Source organism: Neopelma chrysocephalum, unplaced genomic scaffold (assembly GCF_003984885.1).
Source record: "Neopelma chrysocephalum unplaced genomic scaffold, ASM398488v2 Primary Assembly neopelma1_81, whole genome shotgun sequence".
Lineage (NCBI taxonomy): Eukaryota > Metazoa > Chordata > Aves > Passeriformes > Pipridae > Neopelma > Neopelma chrysocephalum.
In genome coordinates, this window is record NW_020897743.1 from 3630795 (window position 1) to 3648284 (window position 17490).

The 17490-nt window shown below is 56.4% G+C and overlaps 2 protein-coding genes across 9 annotated transcripts; both read left to right on the forward strand.

The window, feature by feature from the left end:
* Positions 1-1446, forward strand: TMSB15B (thymosin beta 15B). Its single transcript, XM_027690639.1, has 3 exons — positions 1-107; positions 441-545; positions 953-1446. The coding sequence occupies exons 2-3, from the start codon at positions 446-448 to the stop codon at positions 988-990; spliced, it is 138 nt and encodes a 45-aa protein (XP_027546440.1). The 5' UTR covers positions 1-107; positions 441-445; the 3' UTR covers positions 991-1446.
* Positions 1447-2356: 910 nt separating this feature from the next.
* RAB9B (RAB9B, member RAS oncogene family) lies at positions 2357-14291 on the forward strand. Of its 8 annotated transcripts, XM_027690458.1 has the most exons (4): positions 2357-2435; positions 3609-3805; positions 12117-12181; positions 13036-14291. In XM_027690458.1, the coding sequence occupies exons 2-4, from the start codon at positions 3780-3782 to the stop codon at positions 13674-13676; spliced, it is 732 nt and encodes a 243-aa protein (XP_027546259.1). In that variant the 5' UTR covers positions 2357-2435; positions 3609-3779; the 3' UTR covers positions 13677-14291. The 8 variants fall into 8 exon arrangements, with proteins under 8 accessions (XP_027546259.1, XP_027546258.1, XP_027546264.1 ...); XM_027690457.1 differs by lacking the exon at positions 3609-3805 and having other exon boundaries at positions 2366-2435; XM_027690463.1 differs by lacking the exons at positions 2357-2435; positions 3609-3805 and adding an exon at positions 6613-6805.
* Positions 14292-17490: the final 3199 nt, after the last annotated feature.

Below are 17490 nucleotides of genomic sequence, written 5' to 3' on the forward strand. Positions count from 1 at the left end.
GGCGCCGCCCCTCCCGGCGCGCGCCCCAGTCACACCTGGACGCGCAAAGAGTGGGATCGCCACCGGCAGCACATCGCATCCACCGCACCGCGCCCTCCGCACCGCAGGTACGGGCTGCGCCGCAGGAGGGGCCGCGCGCAGCACCGCTGCTGCAAGGAGGGGCTCGCCGGGGCGCCCCGGGGTGGGGGCGGCGGGTGCCCGGGGGGGGCGCGGCTGCCTGGCGCGGGGAGATTCCCCTCCGCGGGTGCGGGGATGGGGAGGGCTCCCCCGGCGGGTGCTGGCACTGGGGGGCCGCCCCGCACGGCTGCTCCTGGCCCCGGGAGCGGCGCGGTGCCCGGGGCGGCGGCCGCCCCGCCCTGCGCTATTGTCCGCGACGGGGGCCGGGGGGGCCGCGCCGCCTTTGTCTGCCCGACCCCTGACTGCGGCGGGGGGTCTCGCAGGCAAAATGTGCGACAAGCCAGACCTCTCGGAGGTGGAGAAATTCGACAAGAAGAAGCTGAAGAAAACCAACACGGAGGAGAAGAACACGCTGCCCTCCAAGGAGAGTGAGTGCGGGGCCGGGGGCTGGCGGGGCAGTGCCCTCGGGGGCCGGTCCCCCCTTTCCGAGTGCCGGGGGTGATTGGGGTCAGCGGGGTTCTGACTCGGAGGAAGGCGCTGGCAAAGGTGTGTGCAGCCCGGGCAGCGGGCATGAGCACACGGAGAGGGCTGTTGCTCCGAGCTCATGCCTCAGGGCATGGCTTTCCCGAGGACGGATGCAGACAAGTGCCCATCTTGATCTCATGCTCGTGTGTCTCATCACCTTCTAAGTCGAGCGGTCACCTACCCCACTTGGGGTCAAATTATAAAACTGGGCGCCAGGGCCTGAGTGAATCCTCTGAAACCTTTTCCAGTGGGTGCTTCCACAATAAAAAAAAAAAGCACCAGAGACTAACGGCCCTCCATTCTCTTGCAGCTATTGAGCAGGAGAAGGAATGTGTGAAGTCTTCCTAGAGAGAAATTGCCTGGCAGGAAGAGCGACGACTACAATTATTTTGCTTTGAAATGAATCATGTGGGTTTTTTTAAATTTACATCATGTACATGTGTAGCAAACAGCTCTATCACCTAACACTGTCCCACCCTGCTGGCAGCCTTGGCAGGTGGGGGGACAAAGCGTGGTTCTCTCAGTCCATCAGTAGCCTGACCCGATGCCATCTCTGCTGCTCAGCTGGCTTCTGTGACAGCACTAATCCTGCTCTGGTGCAGTGAGGAGATGAGCAAGGGCCATGGAGATGGACCCCTTCTGCCTGGGGGAGTGGGGACCCTTTCTGGCCTGGCCTCACCTCTGGCCTGGGTCTGTCTTGCATATTCTTCACTGACAGTGTTCTGTAGCCTCACTCACAGTTTTTTGTCTTCCTTGGGGGAAAAATGAGAAGTTTATTATAAAATAAAAAAATGTAATGACTTACCTATGGCTTGTGGCTTATTCCCCGGCAAGGGTTCTGGCTGTAGCCTGGCTTGCCCTGGAGGGTGGGGAGGTCTCTGCCTGGTGCTGCAGCAGTGCTGGCGGTTTTGTGCTGCTCAGAGGAATGGTGGGTTGGTTCCCTACAGAGTGAATCCAGCTTGGTGTTTGCCTGGGTGGTCTCCATTCCTGGGGGAGCTGGGAGCACTGCTGGTGTGATCGAGGCCACTGTGCTCCACCACCAGAGTGGTTTCTTCTTATGGTAGAGGTTTAACTGGGCCTTACTGCCCATGTGAAGGCTGAGCCTCCTGCTTTGAAAAGCTTGCTGTCCCCTGCCTAAAACCATTGTGGAGCTGGGCTGGCTCCTCATCAGCACAGCTGGAGGTGCTGGCAGTGGGGATGCTGGCCTGGGTCCTGCTGCTGTGGTGGCCAGGCCATCTCTGCCCACCCAGAGCTCTCCCCTCACTGCCTGGCACAGCCCTTCTCTTCCCCTTGAGCCAATCTCTGCCCCTGCCCTTGATGGAAGGAGGTTTTTGCAGCCCTGTAAAGATGGGGTTTAATGCAGTAAGTGCCTTGGGTACCCTCTGTGTTGATCCCAGCCCTGCCTTACAGGTGTGGAGATCCCTGGGTCCTGCAGTCGCCCTCCAGCACAGCGTGGGTGAGCTCTGACAGTGCCTCCAGGTCTATGCTGAGGCTTCCTGGCTGCTGCCAGGATTTCCTCACCTCCACCTGGCCTGCAGGGTCACTGAATGCACCAGGCCAGTTATGGAGAAGGTGGAGGCAGACTGGCCTAAACTTGCCAACCAACAGTTTTGGCCAGTGTCCTTAGTGAGCCTGGTCAGCTGGGACAAACACGGGGCTGTTGTGCCTGTCTGGACACGGTGGCTATCTGCCTACTGCCTCCACCCACGCTGCCTGCCAAGGACTGCAAATAACCTGCCTGTGTGCTTGCCACTGCCTTCACCCCTTAAAAAGCAGACTCGAAGGAGCTGCAGGTAAGAGGTCGATGTTTGCGTGCTGTCAGAGCAGTGTGCAGGGTTTTCCATGGGGTGAGGGCAGTGGGGAATGATGCTGAGGCCCAGCTGGGGCTGCTGCTATGTTGGGCTGAGCACTGGGAAACCCAGCACGTGGGTGGCTGTCTCCCTTCCCCTTCAGCACCCTGATGTTGCCAAGACAGAACCCTATCCTGGACATGGGAATCCTTTTCTCAGTGCCACCTGCCAGGACAAGGGGTGGCAACAGCTGCTCATCATCCCAGCAGGGGTTGTGTCCTTGTTTGGGGGTGGTTTCTCTCACCAGGCTGGGGCAGACAGGCAAAGCCAGCCTGAACCCTTTCCCTGTCCCTGAGTGCCTGAGCTGAACCAAGAGATGGATGGAAACACGAAGTGACATTGCTGATCTCCTCGGTGGCTGCCCACAGCACCCTGGCTGCTCCTGACACCGCCCCAGTGCCCCTCCCTGCTGCATGCTGCAACGGGCCCCTCTGCAGGCATGGAAAAGCACCAGGGTGCTTATCTCTCCCTGAGTCACATGGACTTCTGCAAGGCCATGGCAGGAGTGTCCCATCCCTGGCACCACTGTGCTCACAAAAGCCTCCCCATCATCCTCCCCATCCATCACACACAGGCAGCAGAGACTGCCAAAGGGTGCTGGGCACCCCCTTCCTATGGGGACAACTGGTTTCCCAGCCAGGGCAAGGGCTGTGGCTCCCCAGCAGTTGTTCTAAATGGCTGGTGCCAGCAGCTGGCGATGCTCCAAGCCTGTGGAAGTGGCCCACAGGACCCCCGTGCATCCCAGGAAGCTGCAGGGTGAGGATAGGGTTGTTGGTGCACCCTGAGGAAGCCACACCAGGGGCTGGCAGTCCCAACCCAAACCAGGGAATCAGTTGGAGCTGGGGGCAGCTTCCCAGCCCCAGCACACACATCTCAGTGGGTTGTGTGGCCAATGTGGCGGAGTCCACCTAAAATAAGGGCACCCACATCCCTGCCAGAATGGTGCACAGCGAAGCACCAGACATACCGCCCATATTCTGTGTCCTCAGGTCTGAGGGTAAAGAGTAAGGCATTTTGAAACCCAGTGCCCAAAATGCTGCCAGCAGAGGATGAGCCAGCAAGGGGAGAACATTACAGAAAAGCCCTTTATATCAACACTTTCCCTCCCTACCCCAGACCTTCCCTTTTTCACGTCAGCCCACAGCTGCCAGTGGTGTGGGTGGCCAGGACAGCTGCCAGACTGTTGTCCCCTAGAAATGTGGTGGCTTCAGCAGCTTGGGCTGCCCCAGCAGCCACCCACACACAGAGGATGCCATCCTGGGAACTGGACATTCCTGGCAGGGCTCGATGCCCCTTCCCTCACTGGGCAGCAGGTGAGTTACTTGTGTCAGCCCCTCTTGGCAATGCCAGGAGGATACAATCCATGGGGCCCATCCTGTTGCTCCTGTGGGCGGCTTCCTCCTACGCTCCATCAGGTGGTGAGCTGTGGCCCCACTGCAGAGGAGGGAGGAGAAGGCTGAGTCACTGGCAGGAGGAATTTGGGCAAATACCTGGTGATCAGCAGCACGGGGTGAATTCAGATCAGGGGTGAATTCAGATCAGGGCTTGTGGCTGGGATGAGTGTCTGCCCCTGCCACTGCTCCATCCCCTCTGACTCAGCCAGGAGAGGATTTGGCCCCACATACCCCTGTGTGGAGAATCATAACCCCATCTCTGGCAGGAGGTCCCTGACTCAGCCTGTGCGTGCCCTGCACTGGGAACCCCGGTGCTCCAGTGCTCCCTGCACGGCTGCAGCACCCTCCTCACCTCCCACAGCACCACCCTGGTTTGCAGCACAGATCACCCAGGGCAGGGGAGGCTTTTGCTGCAGAAAGTGGTGAGAGCCAAGGAGTTTCAGTGACCAGGGCTTGGGGCACTCCTGGATGGCAGGAAATCGCCAACCGCAGCCCCACACTGTGGTCAGAGTGCAAGCAAACCCCACCTTGGAAGGTGTGTGTTTGTCACCAGAACAAGCAAGATAAGGTGAAGCCAGGTTGCATGGCCAGGTGGGGCGGATCCTGCCCACCCCTCACTCCCTGCACCCCTGGGGAAAATGTGTCACCAGCTCTGCATCACTCGGGTCAGCCTTTCCCTGCCAGGTCTCTGCTGCTTGTGTGGACACATTGCCAAGCACAGAGCTTAAACCACCCTGCAGTGGCAGGGGTGGAGAGGGGAGGCAAGGGGCAACAATCACGAGCTGCCAGGGAAAACCTCTGCTGGGAGTGATTGGGGAGGATACGTGTGTGCATGGGGATAGTTGTATGTTTGGCTGTGAAAGAGGAAAGCAGAAGAGAATGAGCAGTTATGGGGAAATGAAAATATTGTGTGGGGTACTGACCACAGACCTTCGGCAAAGGAGTTGATGGCAGGGCACCGTGGGGTGTGAGAGTTGTGTGTCATGGGGACGCTTGGTGACATGGGGGAGGATGAACAGACAAGCTGTCCCCATCCTGTGGAGGGGAGCAGCACTGTGCTGGAGAGCCCCACAGCCATGGGGAGGTAAAGCTGCTGTCCCTGACCAGTGGGTGCAAAGGCACCAGCACAGAGAGCTGGGCACCTCAGGACACCTGCACTGGGAAGTTGGCCCGTGGGCTGTGCGGTGGCCAGCACAGGCAGGCTGCCACACTCAGCATACCCTGACGCCTTCCCCAGCAGCAGAGAAGTTATTGCTGCTCTTTAAATAATGCCCAGGAGGTCAGGTTTACCAGCAGGAGCTTATTCATCCCCTGCCAGCGAGGGCTCAGCCGGAGCAATGATGAACCCGGAGCACTCAGAGCTTCCTGCTCAGGATCAGGGTTCTGCCAGCACCCGGGCCTAAACAAAGCTGGGAAGTTATGCACTGAGCCCCCCTGCACCCCCCTCACTCCTGCATTTGCCGGGGTTGTTGCTGGCACGGGGCACAGGTGGGAGCAGCCCTGCTGGATGCCTTCGCTGGGCGGCACAAGCACTGCTGGCGCCGGGGGATGCCGAGCCCTTCGGGGGCTCCCACCCTCTCCTGAGAGCGGCTGGAACTCATTGCTCATTTCTGAGCCCCCCCAGTTGCATTCTGCAGATTCCCGCGGGCCCCAGGGGCCGTGCCCAGAGCTGCGGGAGCATGTGCTCCTGCAGGAACACGGCTCCGGTGTCGTGCGGCAGCGCCCGCACTTGCACCCGAGCTGGGGCAGCTGATGGAGCAGAGGAGTGCTTTATTTTAGGAAGCAGCTGGCTCACACAGGAGACATTGTTTATCATCTTTCTTGCCCCTGGTGTTTTATTACAAAGGATTATGGCATGAAAAGCCATTTTGTTTCCCTGTTCCCAATGCGTAGTTCTATCTCCATGATTTATTCCTCTCCACAGGAAACAGCTGGGATATGGCAGCCTGGGAAGCCGAGGGGGAGACAAAGGTGGGGGCTCAAACCCATGGGGTTGATGGCAGTAGGGATGCACCCAGTGCCCAAGCCATGGCACAGCCGGCTGGGGTTTGCCAGGGGGACCTGACACTGCTCATACACCCATGTGACATGAGGAGACCTCGAGGGGTGGAAAAACAAAACTCAAGCCCTTCTGTGGTGGGTGTCACCTCTAAGGCAATGTCACCTCGCTCCATCTGGACAAGGCAGAGGTTGGTGCCCTCTCCTCAGGGACACTGCTGTCCCAAAGCCTGTGGTGGTGGCACCCTGCAGTGTCAGAGCCCCAAATCTGCTCAGATGAACCCGTGCAGGAATGTCCGACTGCCCACAGGGAACTTGGGGGCAGGCTGGGCACGGACAGCGTGGTGCAGGGTATGGGCTGGGCATAGAGGATGGGGTGCAGGGTACAAGCTGGGGGGGGTCAGTGTGGGAATATGGTCCTTTGCTGCTTCACCCAGAATCACCAACAGGCAGGATGGAGGCACCTCCGGAGCAGCAGCAGGAGCAGTTTCCCTCTGTCCTTCTGTCCAGGCACTTTCGTCACCAAGAGGCAGCCAGGGTGCCATATGCCCCTCTGTCCCCCTCTTCCGTCCCTGCTGCCATGTGCCTTTGATGTGAGTCCCAGAGCAGAGCCTATGGCAGCACAGGTCGAACTCCCCTCCATGCAGCTGTGAGCTGGTGCCTGCCAGACGCCTCTGCGGCTTTCCAGGAACCAGCTCAGGAGCCATGGGCAGCAGATAAACATGTTGCAACAGATGCCTCATGATGTGTCCTGAAGCCCCAGCCTGCCTGTGCACCTACATCAGGGTAGAACTATGTCTGGTGCTTCCTCCTATGGTGCTACCTGCTCTGCTGCCTTGTCATCCAACATTGTCCCTGCTAACTGGCCAAGGGGAAGAGCAGGGGATGGACAAGCAGGCGAGGACAGAGGCTGTGGCAGTGGTGAGTGGCTGGGCCGCTGACAGGCCTGCGGTTGCACTGACGGTCAGACAAGCCCCTGCTTGCAGTGTTGTGTCTCAGAGAGGCAGCTCTGCAGCCCAGGCATGTGCCCCTCCCTGCTGCCTCAGACCAGCTCACAGGAACTGCACAGGTCACTCCTCTAGGGCGTGTTGAGCTGTGTGGGGCGGAGGGGGATGCACGGAGGTGTCTTCTCCAGCTTTGCTCCAGCTATGGAGCTCCTTCTCGGGGAGGTAAATGGGTGATGAGGTGCTTGTCAACCACTGCTCAGAGCTGTGGGCTTGGGGAAAACAGGGGCTGCCAAAGGCAGAGGGTGGCAGGACTGTTCATGGGGTCTGTGTGCTGGGAAGTGTTAAGAGCAGGTGCCATGGGCTGGAGCTGCTGCAGGGCAGAGGCCTTGGAGAAGCAGCTGTGGAGCCTTGCACCGGGGCTGGAACAAAGGCAGAGACCCAAGCCCCAGCTGCAGCACAGGACGTGGGATGAATTAATCGGGGCATAAGCTGGCAGTGCTGTGTGGCCACGGGCTGGCAGTCACTCGAAGCTGGATCAGGGCTCCTTCACCTTGGCACCAGCATCCTCCCATTTGCCATAACACCCAGAGCAGAGAGTGAGAGCCAGGTGATGGCTGCAGCTGAGCCCAGGGGAGTAAAACCTCACCAGCTGCAGGAGCCCAGCATGCTGCAAAGTCCCTGCTCTGCTGCCCCATGCAGCCTGCACAGCCCTCGTACTCCCCACCCAGCACATCTCCTGCGTCACAACCCCATCTCCAGACAAATCCCTCCGCCCAGGGGTGGCCAGGACTCACAGGTGAGGTCCCATCCAGTGCCAGCTCTCTGTGCTCACAAGGCAGTGCCCAGATAAGCCCGTTCCTTAGCCTGTGCTAAGTGTGCTATAGCTGTAGTATTTACTAAGCAGGCAGCTCCTGTCAGGTCACAGTTTGTTGGCTGCACTGCTTATCTCTTTGCTTTGCTGGGCTTGGGAACATGTTAGTACAAACCACTGCTCTGTGCTTTGCCCTGCACACTGATGGCCTTGCTCTGCTGGAGGAGCTGTCTTGTGGAGTGGATCAGGGAATACATCTCCCTCTCCCCAGCTGGGACTGGTGTGGGTGGCTTTATTGTCCAGTCTCCTGAGGTCCCTGCTCACCATTATGTGAGCTGTTTAATACTACTAATTACCACTGCAGCTATTTGTGGCCACAATTTGCAGTATTTTCAGGCATCTCCTCTCAGGTGTGAGGGTAAGGTACTAATTCAAGGAAGATTTTGTGAACTACTCAGGAAAGTGGACCACCACAATGAAGGCACCCAGCACCTGAGAGAATGAACTGGTGCTGAAGAGTCATGTATAGTGATCTAGACAATCATGAGGTCTCCAAAGATCCAGAGGATGTCCTGTACACATGAGCCGTGTGGAGGGAGGTGATTCAGAGTGCACTAGTGTCATTCTAACAGCTTGGCAGAGATGGATATGGTGGATACACCAGCTGTGGAGACAGTATCTTCTTGGCTCCAGAACTTCAGAGAAATATCTGTCCCTCCTCATCCCTATAGGCCAGTGCCTTGGCCGTCAGGGGCACTCCAAGAAGTCAGTCCCTTCGTGCCCTGGCCAGAGGGAAAGGGAGCCTGAGGTGCATGCTATGTGGTGTACTCTGCAGGTTCTCCCTGCCTGACCAGGGGAGGACAATAGGGAGTGGGATGGGGAACCCACCTTGGAGCTGGAAGCCTATGTATGAGATTTGAGAGGAAAGAGAGCTGTTAAGAGGACACCCAAGAAGGCTTTCAGGATAGTTGCTCTAGAGACACAAGAAGGCAACCATCTTTTGGAGCAACCACTATGTGTGCTTAATCCCTACTTCCAGGGAAGCAGCCAGACATCACCTGCTGATGGGAAGTAGAGAATAAATCCTTTGCTGTCTTTTGCTTCTACACGCGACTTTTGCTTTATTAAACTGCCTTTATCTTGACCCACAAGTCTTTTCTGTCTGCTATGTCCTGTCCTACTGAGGAGGGGAATGATAGAGCAGCTTAGTGGGCACCAGGGTCAGTCCACCACAGATGCCAAACAGGTTGTTGCCCAGCTTCAGCAAGGCAACCAGGCTGCAGAAGCACTGGGATCCAAACCAGACCAGGCACATCCCTGCTCAGATGGGCAAGTGAGTCCCCAACAGCTGCAAGTGCCCGAGGATCAGCCTGGAGATACATGGGGGCCCCTCGAGCATGGGCACAGTCAGGTGGGGTCACTGGCCCCGTGGTGTCCTTGGATGTGCTGCCCTCCCCAAACCCTGCAGGCAGCATCCCCTGAGGATTTGGTGTCTGCCAGCCCTTAGGGGGCTGATCCAGGGTGTCAGGGAATGGCTGCAGAGCACCGTGCCCCAGTTGCCTTAGCAGGATCTGTTGTGGTGGCTCTTTCTTCCTCAGGAGGTGTCTCGCCCCTTACATGCTAAATCAGATCTCTAATTAATAAGTACTGGCAAATAACAGGATTAAACGGCTGCCAGGCAAAGGGAGCTGGCAGAGGCAAGTGTGCCATGCTCAGAGGCTCACCCTAGCAATGCATGGTCCTGTCAGGGCTGGCATGGGGACCCGGACTGGTTCAGAGAAAGCCCCAGCACGTGGTGCAGCCTGGGTCTGTCCCTTGTTCCAGCAGCATCCTGAGCTTCTGGCTCTGATGCTGGTGTGTATATTGGTGCCCCAAAGGCAGGTCCTAGGAGCACCCCCCTTTTACCCAGGCTCCCCTGATCCCAGGCTGGCAACATGGGTCTTCATCCTGGCCACCCCCTGCTTACCTCCCTAGGCTTGCCTTGTCCCCCATCTCCTCTGACAGATCGAGGCTGGTATTAATATAATCCCTGGCTTAATTTAAATCCTCCTCCCATCTCATGCTTTTCCAGGGGGGAGGAGGGAATCAATGCGCTCCTGTGGCATTCACTTGGCCCTGGAGCTGGTGCTGGGTTTAGACAGCCAAAAGCTCTGGGTGTCCGTGTGAGGGTCCCTGCTCTTGTCCCCCTGGGGAAGATGTCTGGGGGACACAGTGAGATGTGTCTCCAAGTTTCGAAGGTGTATTTCAGGGCGCAGCAGGCACTGGCAGGAAGAAGAGTTGACAATGCCTGCCAGGGGGAACCACACAACTGGCTCCTGCTCCCCAAAACCCTTCTGCAGCCACCTGCAGGTCTGGTTTCACCCTCCCTCTCCTGTCTCCCCTTGCTGTTTAGCCCAGGGTGGGCTGTCCTTGTCACTATTTTTTCCCTTCAACTCTCTGTAATGTTTGTATTTGCTGCTCTTCCCAGGAAACCTCTTTCTTTAAGACATTCTCTCTCCTGGTCCCGCTTGGCGATGGGGAGGGTGGGGGAAGTCGTGCTCCTTCGGGCAGCTGTCACTGGAGTGACAAAGGGAGGACATGCGGGACTGTGAGGGGACGGGGGGCACTGAGGGGGCACAGGCAGGACATGTGGGTACTGTGCGGGGAGGGACAGGGGCAGGCAGTGAGGGGGCACGGGGGGACATGCCGGGACTGTGAGGGGAGTGACAGGGGCGGGCACTGACGGATACGGGGGGCACAGCGGGCACTGTGAGGGCAGTGCCGGGACAGGCACTGACGGATACAGGGGGCACAGCGGGCACTGTGAGGGCAGTACTGGGACAGGCACTGATGGATACAGGGGGCACAGTGGGCACTGTGAGGGCAGCACCGGGCCGGGCGCTGAGGAGCCGGGGGGCGGGGCCGGGCGGGTCTAAGGGCGGGTCCCGGCCCCGCCCCGCCCGCGGCCGGCGGCGGGAGGCGCGTGCGCGGCGCAGGCGCGGGGCTGAGCGGCACCTGCGCCCCGCGGGCCGGGCGGGCGGAGGGCGCTGAGGGTGAGTGAGGGCAGGGCGGGGGAGCGGGGATGGACGGCGGGGATGGACAGACAGCCGCTCCTCTGCCCCCGCCGGGGGGCCCCTCGCGGGTACCGCTCCGCGGGCACCTCCCCTGGTCGCTCCCGCGGGACCCGCCGGCGGGTCTCGCCTCCGCCGAGCCGGGGCCTGGGGAGCGGGGAAGGGGGGGGCAGTCGGGCCCTGCGTGCCCGCCCTGCTGGTGTTCCCTGTGTTGTTACCTGCACACAGGTGCTGGCGGCCCTGCTGCAGTGGGGGTCAGCCGCTGGAATAGCTCACAGCGGGGCAGACGAGGATGTGCTGTCGGTATCACGGCTGTGTCACGGTTTCCAGCGCCCCGCTGACCTGCGGGCCATGGAGCGGCCCGACATCGCCTATTGGTCATTCTTAAAACGAGTCACTTGCTAACAAACCATCCTTAAACAGAAACTCTGCTCTGGGCTGGTGGCCTGTGCCAGGACCATCTTCAACCTGCCCTCAGCAAGGTTTGGGAAAGGAACAAGGGTGTTGAGCAGCTCACCTGCCCGGGGGAGGGTTCCCCCAAGCCAGCGGCCCCAGGGAGCTGTACTGCAAGTCCTGTTTGTCTCTTGTGACATTTGCATTTTGTTCTTTGCTTTAGGACCGCTGGACCGTGCAGTGCTACACAGATGTCCCATCAGGTTAGCTCAGCTGTGCTTGGTTTTGGGCTGTTTCTGTGCAGGGAAGTGAAATTGGTGAGCCTTTTGTGCAGAAAGTGCAGAAACTCGCTAGAAGCAGAAGTTTCTGCTTTTGGCTTTGTGGTTACCACACTGTTTGGAAGGGGTGCAGAAAGAGCAGAATCAAAGTTGAACAGGACCTCCCAGAATTAGTGCAGAGAGTGGGATTTGGCCTGGACAGAGTAGGAGTGCTGTTCTGGGCTCCTGCTTTGGCGGGTTGGAGGTGTCATCACTATGCAGCACTGCTCATCCACACCCTTCCCGGGAATGTTGGTAGCAGGTGTAAGCAAGGTCCCAGGCTGTTGCCAGCTGGCTCACTCTCCTGGATAGCAGGTTCAGGTGCATGTTCCATCCTTAAATCAGATTGCAGAGTGTGTAAGTAGGCAGGCCAAGCAGATCACAGCTATCAATGTCCCCTGGATTGAGGTGAGACACAGAGTGCACAGCCTGTACAGTCATGTCAGAGCCCCTTCAGTTTATTCTGTTCTTATTTTGGGTGTAGCATCCACATGGTATTGGCTCTGCCCTGTCCAGGTGTGGGCTCTGTTCCATTTCACTTAGGGCAAGGGAAACTCCTTGGTGCTTTGTTCTTGCCTGTTTTACTCCAGCTATCAGTACTGCTCTTGCAGCTTCCTGGAGCTCTGCTGTTGTTCTTCCATCCTGGATCAGCATCACAAACAAAGACACCGAGGGCAGCTCTGGCAACCTGGATGACTGATGTTTGTTTTTTAGTGACTGTTACACTGGAGGAAAGTGTTCCCTGGACACTCCCAGAGACAACTGTATCTCCAGAGCAGGTACAGTACAACAGCCAAACAAACCTCTTATTCCACGTCAGGCCTGTAGAGCATCCCTGGGAGGGGGAGGATGCGTTGGCACTTGGCCTGGAGGCTGCTGACTAAGGAGCCTGTGGTGTCGGGGTTGTTGCAGTGTAAACTTGCACCTGAGCCCGAGCAAACTGGGCTGTGACAAGCACTGCCAGCAAGGAGCAGCAGAGCAGCTGGTCCCTGTGCCTGGGAAACCCCTTCTGAGCCGTGGGATCACGCGCAGCTCAGCTCCGCTGGTGAGTCAGCATCCTCAGGGTGATCCAGAGCTGGCCTGACGAATCACTTGCATCGATATAAACCTGCACATTTGTTACATCCCTCCAGTGGAGCAAGTCACATAGGAGAATTTATTTAGCTGGTGATGGTACAGTGGGAAGGAAGGCCTGGTGATAGGCACCCGTGGTGATTTTGCTGTTCCTGTGATAGCCTGAGAATGCAGGCCAGGAGAGATGTTTAACTAGTGATGATCTGTTTACAAAAACTGGACAAGCTTATAAATGCAGAGTTTTCACTAAAAATAGTATAATCGGTACTAAATTCTCGACATTGTTCTCATCATGCACTTACAGTGGTGACCCACTGAACCCATTTTGGACCTGATGGAGGACTCGTGTGCCTGAAAGCTCATCCAGTCCCCAGCTGTAATCTCTCTAATAAGAGAGGTTAGAATAATAAGATCTCTCTCTAAAAAGAGAGATTACCTCCTATATACAAAACTTATTCAGAGATGGGGATGAAAATGCCATATTCTGTTCTTCTGTATGTGTCTTTCTGCAGAATCCACAAGTCAAATGGGTGTTTTGTACTATTTCTGAACCCCGCAGATTGCCTTGGGACCCCAGCCCTCCGTCCTGCTGCAATGAGTGGGAAGTCCTTGCTCCTGAAGGTCATTCTCCTCGGGGATGGTGGAGTTGGGAAGAGCTCCCTCATGAACCGCTACGTCACCAACAAGTTTGACTCGCAGGCGTTCCACACGATCGGGGTGGAGTTCCTAAACCGGGACCTGGAGGTGGATGGGCGTTTTGTGACCCTCCAGATCTGGGACACGGCGGGACAGGAGCGGTTCAAGAGCCTGCGGACGCCCTTTTACCGGGGGGCAGATTGCTGCCTGCTGACCTTCAGCGTGGATGACCGGCAGAGCTTCGAGAACCTCAGTAACTGGCAGAAGGAGTTTGTCTATTACGCTGATGTGAAGGACCCTGAACACTTCCCATTTGTAGTCCTGGGCAACAAAATAGACAAACTGGAGAGACAGGTGAGCACGGAGGAGGCCCGGGCCTGGTGCATGGAGAACGGTAACTATCCGTACCTGGAGACTAGTGCCAAGGACGACACCAATGTGACAGTGGCCTTTGAGGAAGCTGTGCGACAGGTGCTGGCGGTGGAGGAGCAGCTGGAGCACTGCATGCTGGGCCACACCATTGACCTGCACTCCAGCTCCAAATCGGGGTCTTCCTGTTGTTAAGAGTGGCTGCTGCTTCAGGAACACCGCTGGAGCCAGCGGCTGGATGGGAACACGCGTGGGCAGCCCTGGGCCACTCTGAGGAGAGTGGCCACGAGGACAATAAGTGGTTTGTGCTCACTGGGGAGTTGCAGCCTCACCGTCTGAATCCTGCCTGGAGTTCTCAGGCACAGAGCATGTATCCGCAGGAGGGAGCTGTTTAACAGAGCATGTGAGCGTAGTGTTGATTCCATCTCTGCCTGTTTTAGCAGGTTTAAAGGACTGGGTTAAAGTCCTTTAAATTTACTAAAGATAGGAGTGATCTGTTCTGTACCAAGAACTGCCTGCAGAGCAAAGCTGAGAGCACCCTAGACACTCTTTAAAGTACTTTAGTCCTGAACTCAGAAAAATACTAGACCCACTCATGACCATACTGCCAAAGGAAAGCCTGCTCAGCATCCTGAAAAAACTTGTTGTAAAGACTCTGGCCCATGTGACTGTGAAAAAGCCAAATACTGGAGAGGCTGGGATGTGTGTATCTGTTGTTTGGGATAAGTGCATTGTGTCCTGAGACTGACTTATGATGAGAATTGTTAGAGCTCTGATCTGGAGCAATATATGAAGGAGAGATGGGCCTGTATTTGAATGTGACAGCATTGTTTCTTTGTATCTGCCTATTTCTGGTCTGTTTTTCCTCACCTTTTTTTGTCTTGTGTGAGTGTTATTTTTTGTTATTTATGTCTGTTGTTGTTTAATATATGTTTCCTTGTCTCTTGTGGAGGCCCAACACCAGATCTCACTTCTCATACCTTGAAGCCCTGGGTGAAAAATACTGATGTGGACACTCGCCAGGTCATGTCAAAGTGTTTGGAGCTACTCAGGAGATCTGGAGTGTGAAACTTCAGCTGGTTTCTGTCACAAGTAATCGCTGTGCTCAGATGATGTGCTCTGGCAGACCAGATGGTAGGTGGGTGGGCTGTCTCTTAGGTGTGCAGGTGGTTGGGGGACTCAGGCATGGTCAGCTGTTAAATCCTCTCTCTTGTCTGGTGCCAGTGACCACTGTGCTTCATTAGCTGATGGATCCACGTCTAGGGATGTTCCCATCTGAATGCTGCAACATGGAACCATTCAGTGTATCCCCTCTTGTGTCAGGTGCAGTGCTGCTGAGCACAGTTAACCCATGGCATTCCCTCATGGGAAATCCAGTGTGTTTTATCTGTAATTCCTGCAACAGACTTCACTGGATGAGAGTGTCTGCTCAGTTAACTGGCTGCTGTGTTCAGTCCAAAGAGAGCTGCACCAGTTCCATCTCTGTTCAAGGTGGCTGAAGAATGGGGATGGGGGGCCCAAAGTACCTTCTAGAAAGGATGCCAGGCTCCTGCCCCCTGCTAGGTGTTAGTTCCAGGCTATCTGTGTAGCAAAGAGATGAGTGCTTGCTGACTGCTGCCTTTGCCACTCAAACCTCATGTCCTGCAACTTCCCCTGCAAGCGTTTGGCCAAAGCTGTGACTGCCCATGGGCATGTAGGAGCCCGCCCTGAGCACATAAACACCAGCTGCTGAGTGTGATTCCCACTCTGATGAGCTGCTGGATGGTAAAATTTGCAGCTCAGATCAAGCAGTGATGCTGTGCTTTGGAGCAGGGCAATCTCTGCCCTGTGCCAGCAGCTTGTTCCCATCATGACGCAGTCTCTGAGTGTGCAGAGCGTGAGCATTCCCCCATTTCCTCTGGGGGAGCCCGGGCTGATCCTGCCCTTCTCTGCAGGGCAGCTGTTCATGGAAGGGGCTGGAGAATTAATGCAAAGTTCTTTAGAGGGATCTGATTTCTGAACGGGACTGAACACTCGCACTCATGGGGAGTGAATGCTATCTAGGCAGCCCTTGCAATCTCTGGAAAAACAGGTCCTTTAAGGAGAAGGTTCTGTTGGTGCAAGAGATTTTTATAGGATGTTATTGTTACTGTTTATTTACCTATGTCTGACTTCCCCAGGCCTCTAGATTTTTCTTCAGTTAACATTGCTTGATGTTTCCTTCAAGATCCCAGCCTCTGACCTGCAGTTCCAGTTTCCATCTCTGAACAGCCTCGTTCCCCTGGAGCTGGTTTCTGCAGGGGCCCAGGGTTGGAACAGGCTCCAGTCCTTGTGTGCTGGCTGGTCCTGCCAGGGGGTCTGCTGAGGAGCCAGAAGATGTTTTCTTTTAATAAGTTTCCTAAAGAGCAGAGGTGTTCAAAAGGGGGGGATATCACAGCTCTGCCAGGCTGGGACCACCTGGAGGCGGCAGCATCGGCTCCCGCTGCTGTGCCAGATGCACATCTCCTGGATGGCTTGGACACCTTTCCCTGCTCATCCCTTTGCTTTCTAGCCTGGGGCTCCCTCTGCCTGTCACTGCACTGTGCTTGCTGTCCACTGTCCCCAGGGTTGGGCCTCTGCAAACAGCATTGGGCTCCATTTGCCGTTGGCAAGAGCCATTTTTTACCATGCACCGTTCGTGCCAGGGCTGAAGGATGGACCTTCTGTAAAGCTGAGGTCTCTCCCTGCCTGTCCATCAGCAGGGCAGGGCAGCAGGACAAGGTGAGCTCTTGTGCATGAGTGGGGAAAAATTTGGGGCTGCTGATGAGGACTTGTAGCCAGACCATACTTCCAGGCATCACTGGTTACCTCCCCCTGGAGGTCCCAAACCCACTACCCAAGCCCAGAGCACAGTGCCACATTATAAGGGAAGCAGTGCAACATTTTCCCTCGGCTCATATCCAGCAGACCTCAGGTCTCGCCTCCTCCTGCCTTAACAGCAGCTGCTGAGAGCATCTGCAAGGTACCCAGCACAGATCTCCTGCTCCAGAGGTTCCTACAACTGTGGGAACCTGTTGCCAGCTCAAGTTTTAAAAATCCTGATGGCTGTTAGACACACTGTAGAAAAAGAAACCAAAAAAAACACCCCAAAAATCAGTAGTTATCTGGGCTTAAGTACAAGTTAATTGCAGCCACCAAGAGCTTGCAGCAGGAGCACAGTCCCTGTGCAGGTGACACACGCAACCCTGTCAGCCCTGGGGGAACAGGAGCATCCACATTGCCATGGCTCTGGAGATTTTACAGGCTTTCCCACAGCCGTGGTAAAAATAAAACCCAGAAGCATTCCCAGCTCGGATTCACCTCCCTGCTAAGCGTGGGGTTGGTATTGCCAAGCTGGGATATGCTCTTTCCCAGCATCTCTTCCCAGGGAGAACATGCACATCCCAGTAACAGCCGGGCTTTGAGTTGCAAACATCGGAGCCCTGAAATTATAGTGCATGTATTCCCTGGGCTGTGGGCTGCCAGAGCCCCAGCAGAGAGTGGAGAACCTGGGAAACCTCATCCACTGCCCTGGGAAGCATTGCTTCCACAAGGGAAGGATGACAGACCCTCTGCATGCTTAGGAGTGGGATGGCAGCAGCTTTGACTCCAGTTACGTTCTCATGGGGCATAGCAGGACGTAACTGCTGCGTGACACAAAAATGGCACAAAAGTGACACAAAGACTTTTGCAAACCTTTGGAAATGCCAGGGGAGCCCTGCTGCCCCACAGCACCTCCTTGGAGCCCTACACCCAGCCACAAGAAAGGCACATTGTGCCTTCGTACAGGTCCTGTGCTTCCCAGATGTGCAATTCAGCTGCACCTGGATCCTTCTGATCCACCTCCACCCTCCCAGAGGAGCAAAGCCTTTGCCCAGGACCCCAGTTGCTCTTTCCAGCAGAAACGCATCAGCTCTGCTGGGCGGCATCATCCCCTCACGCCTCAACCCCAAGCTAAAAATTGCTACAATTTACCCCCCGTTTAATTTACTCCAAATTACCCCAATTTAAA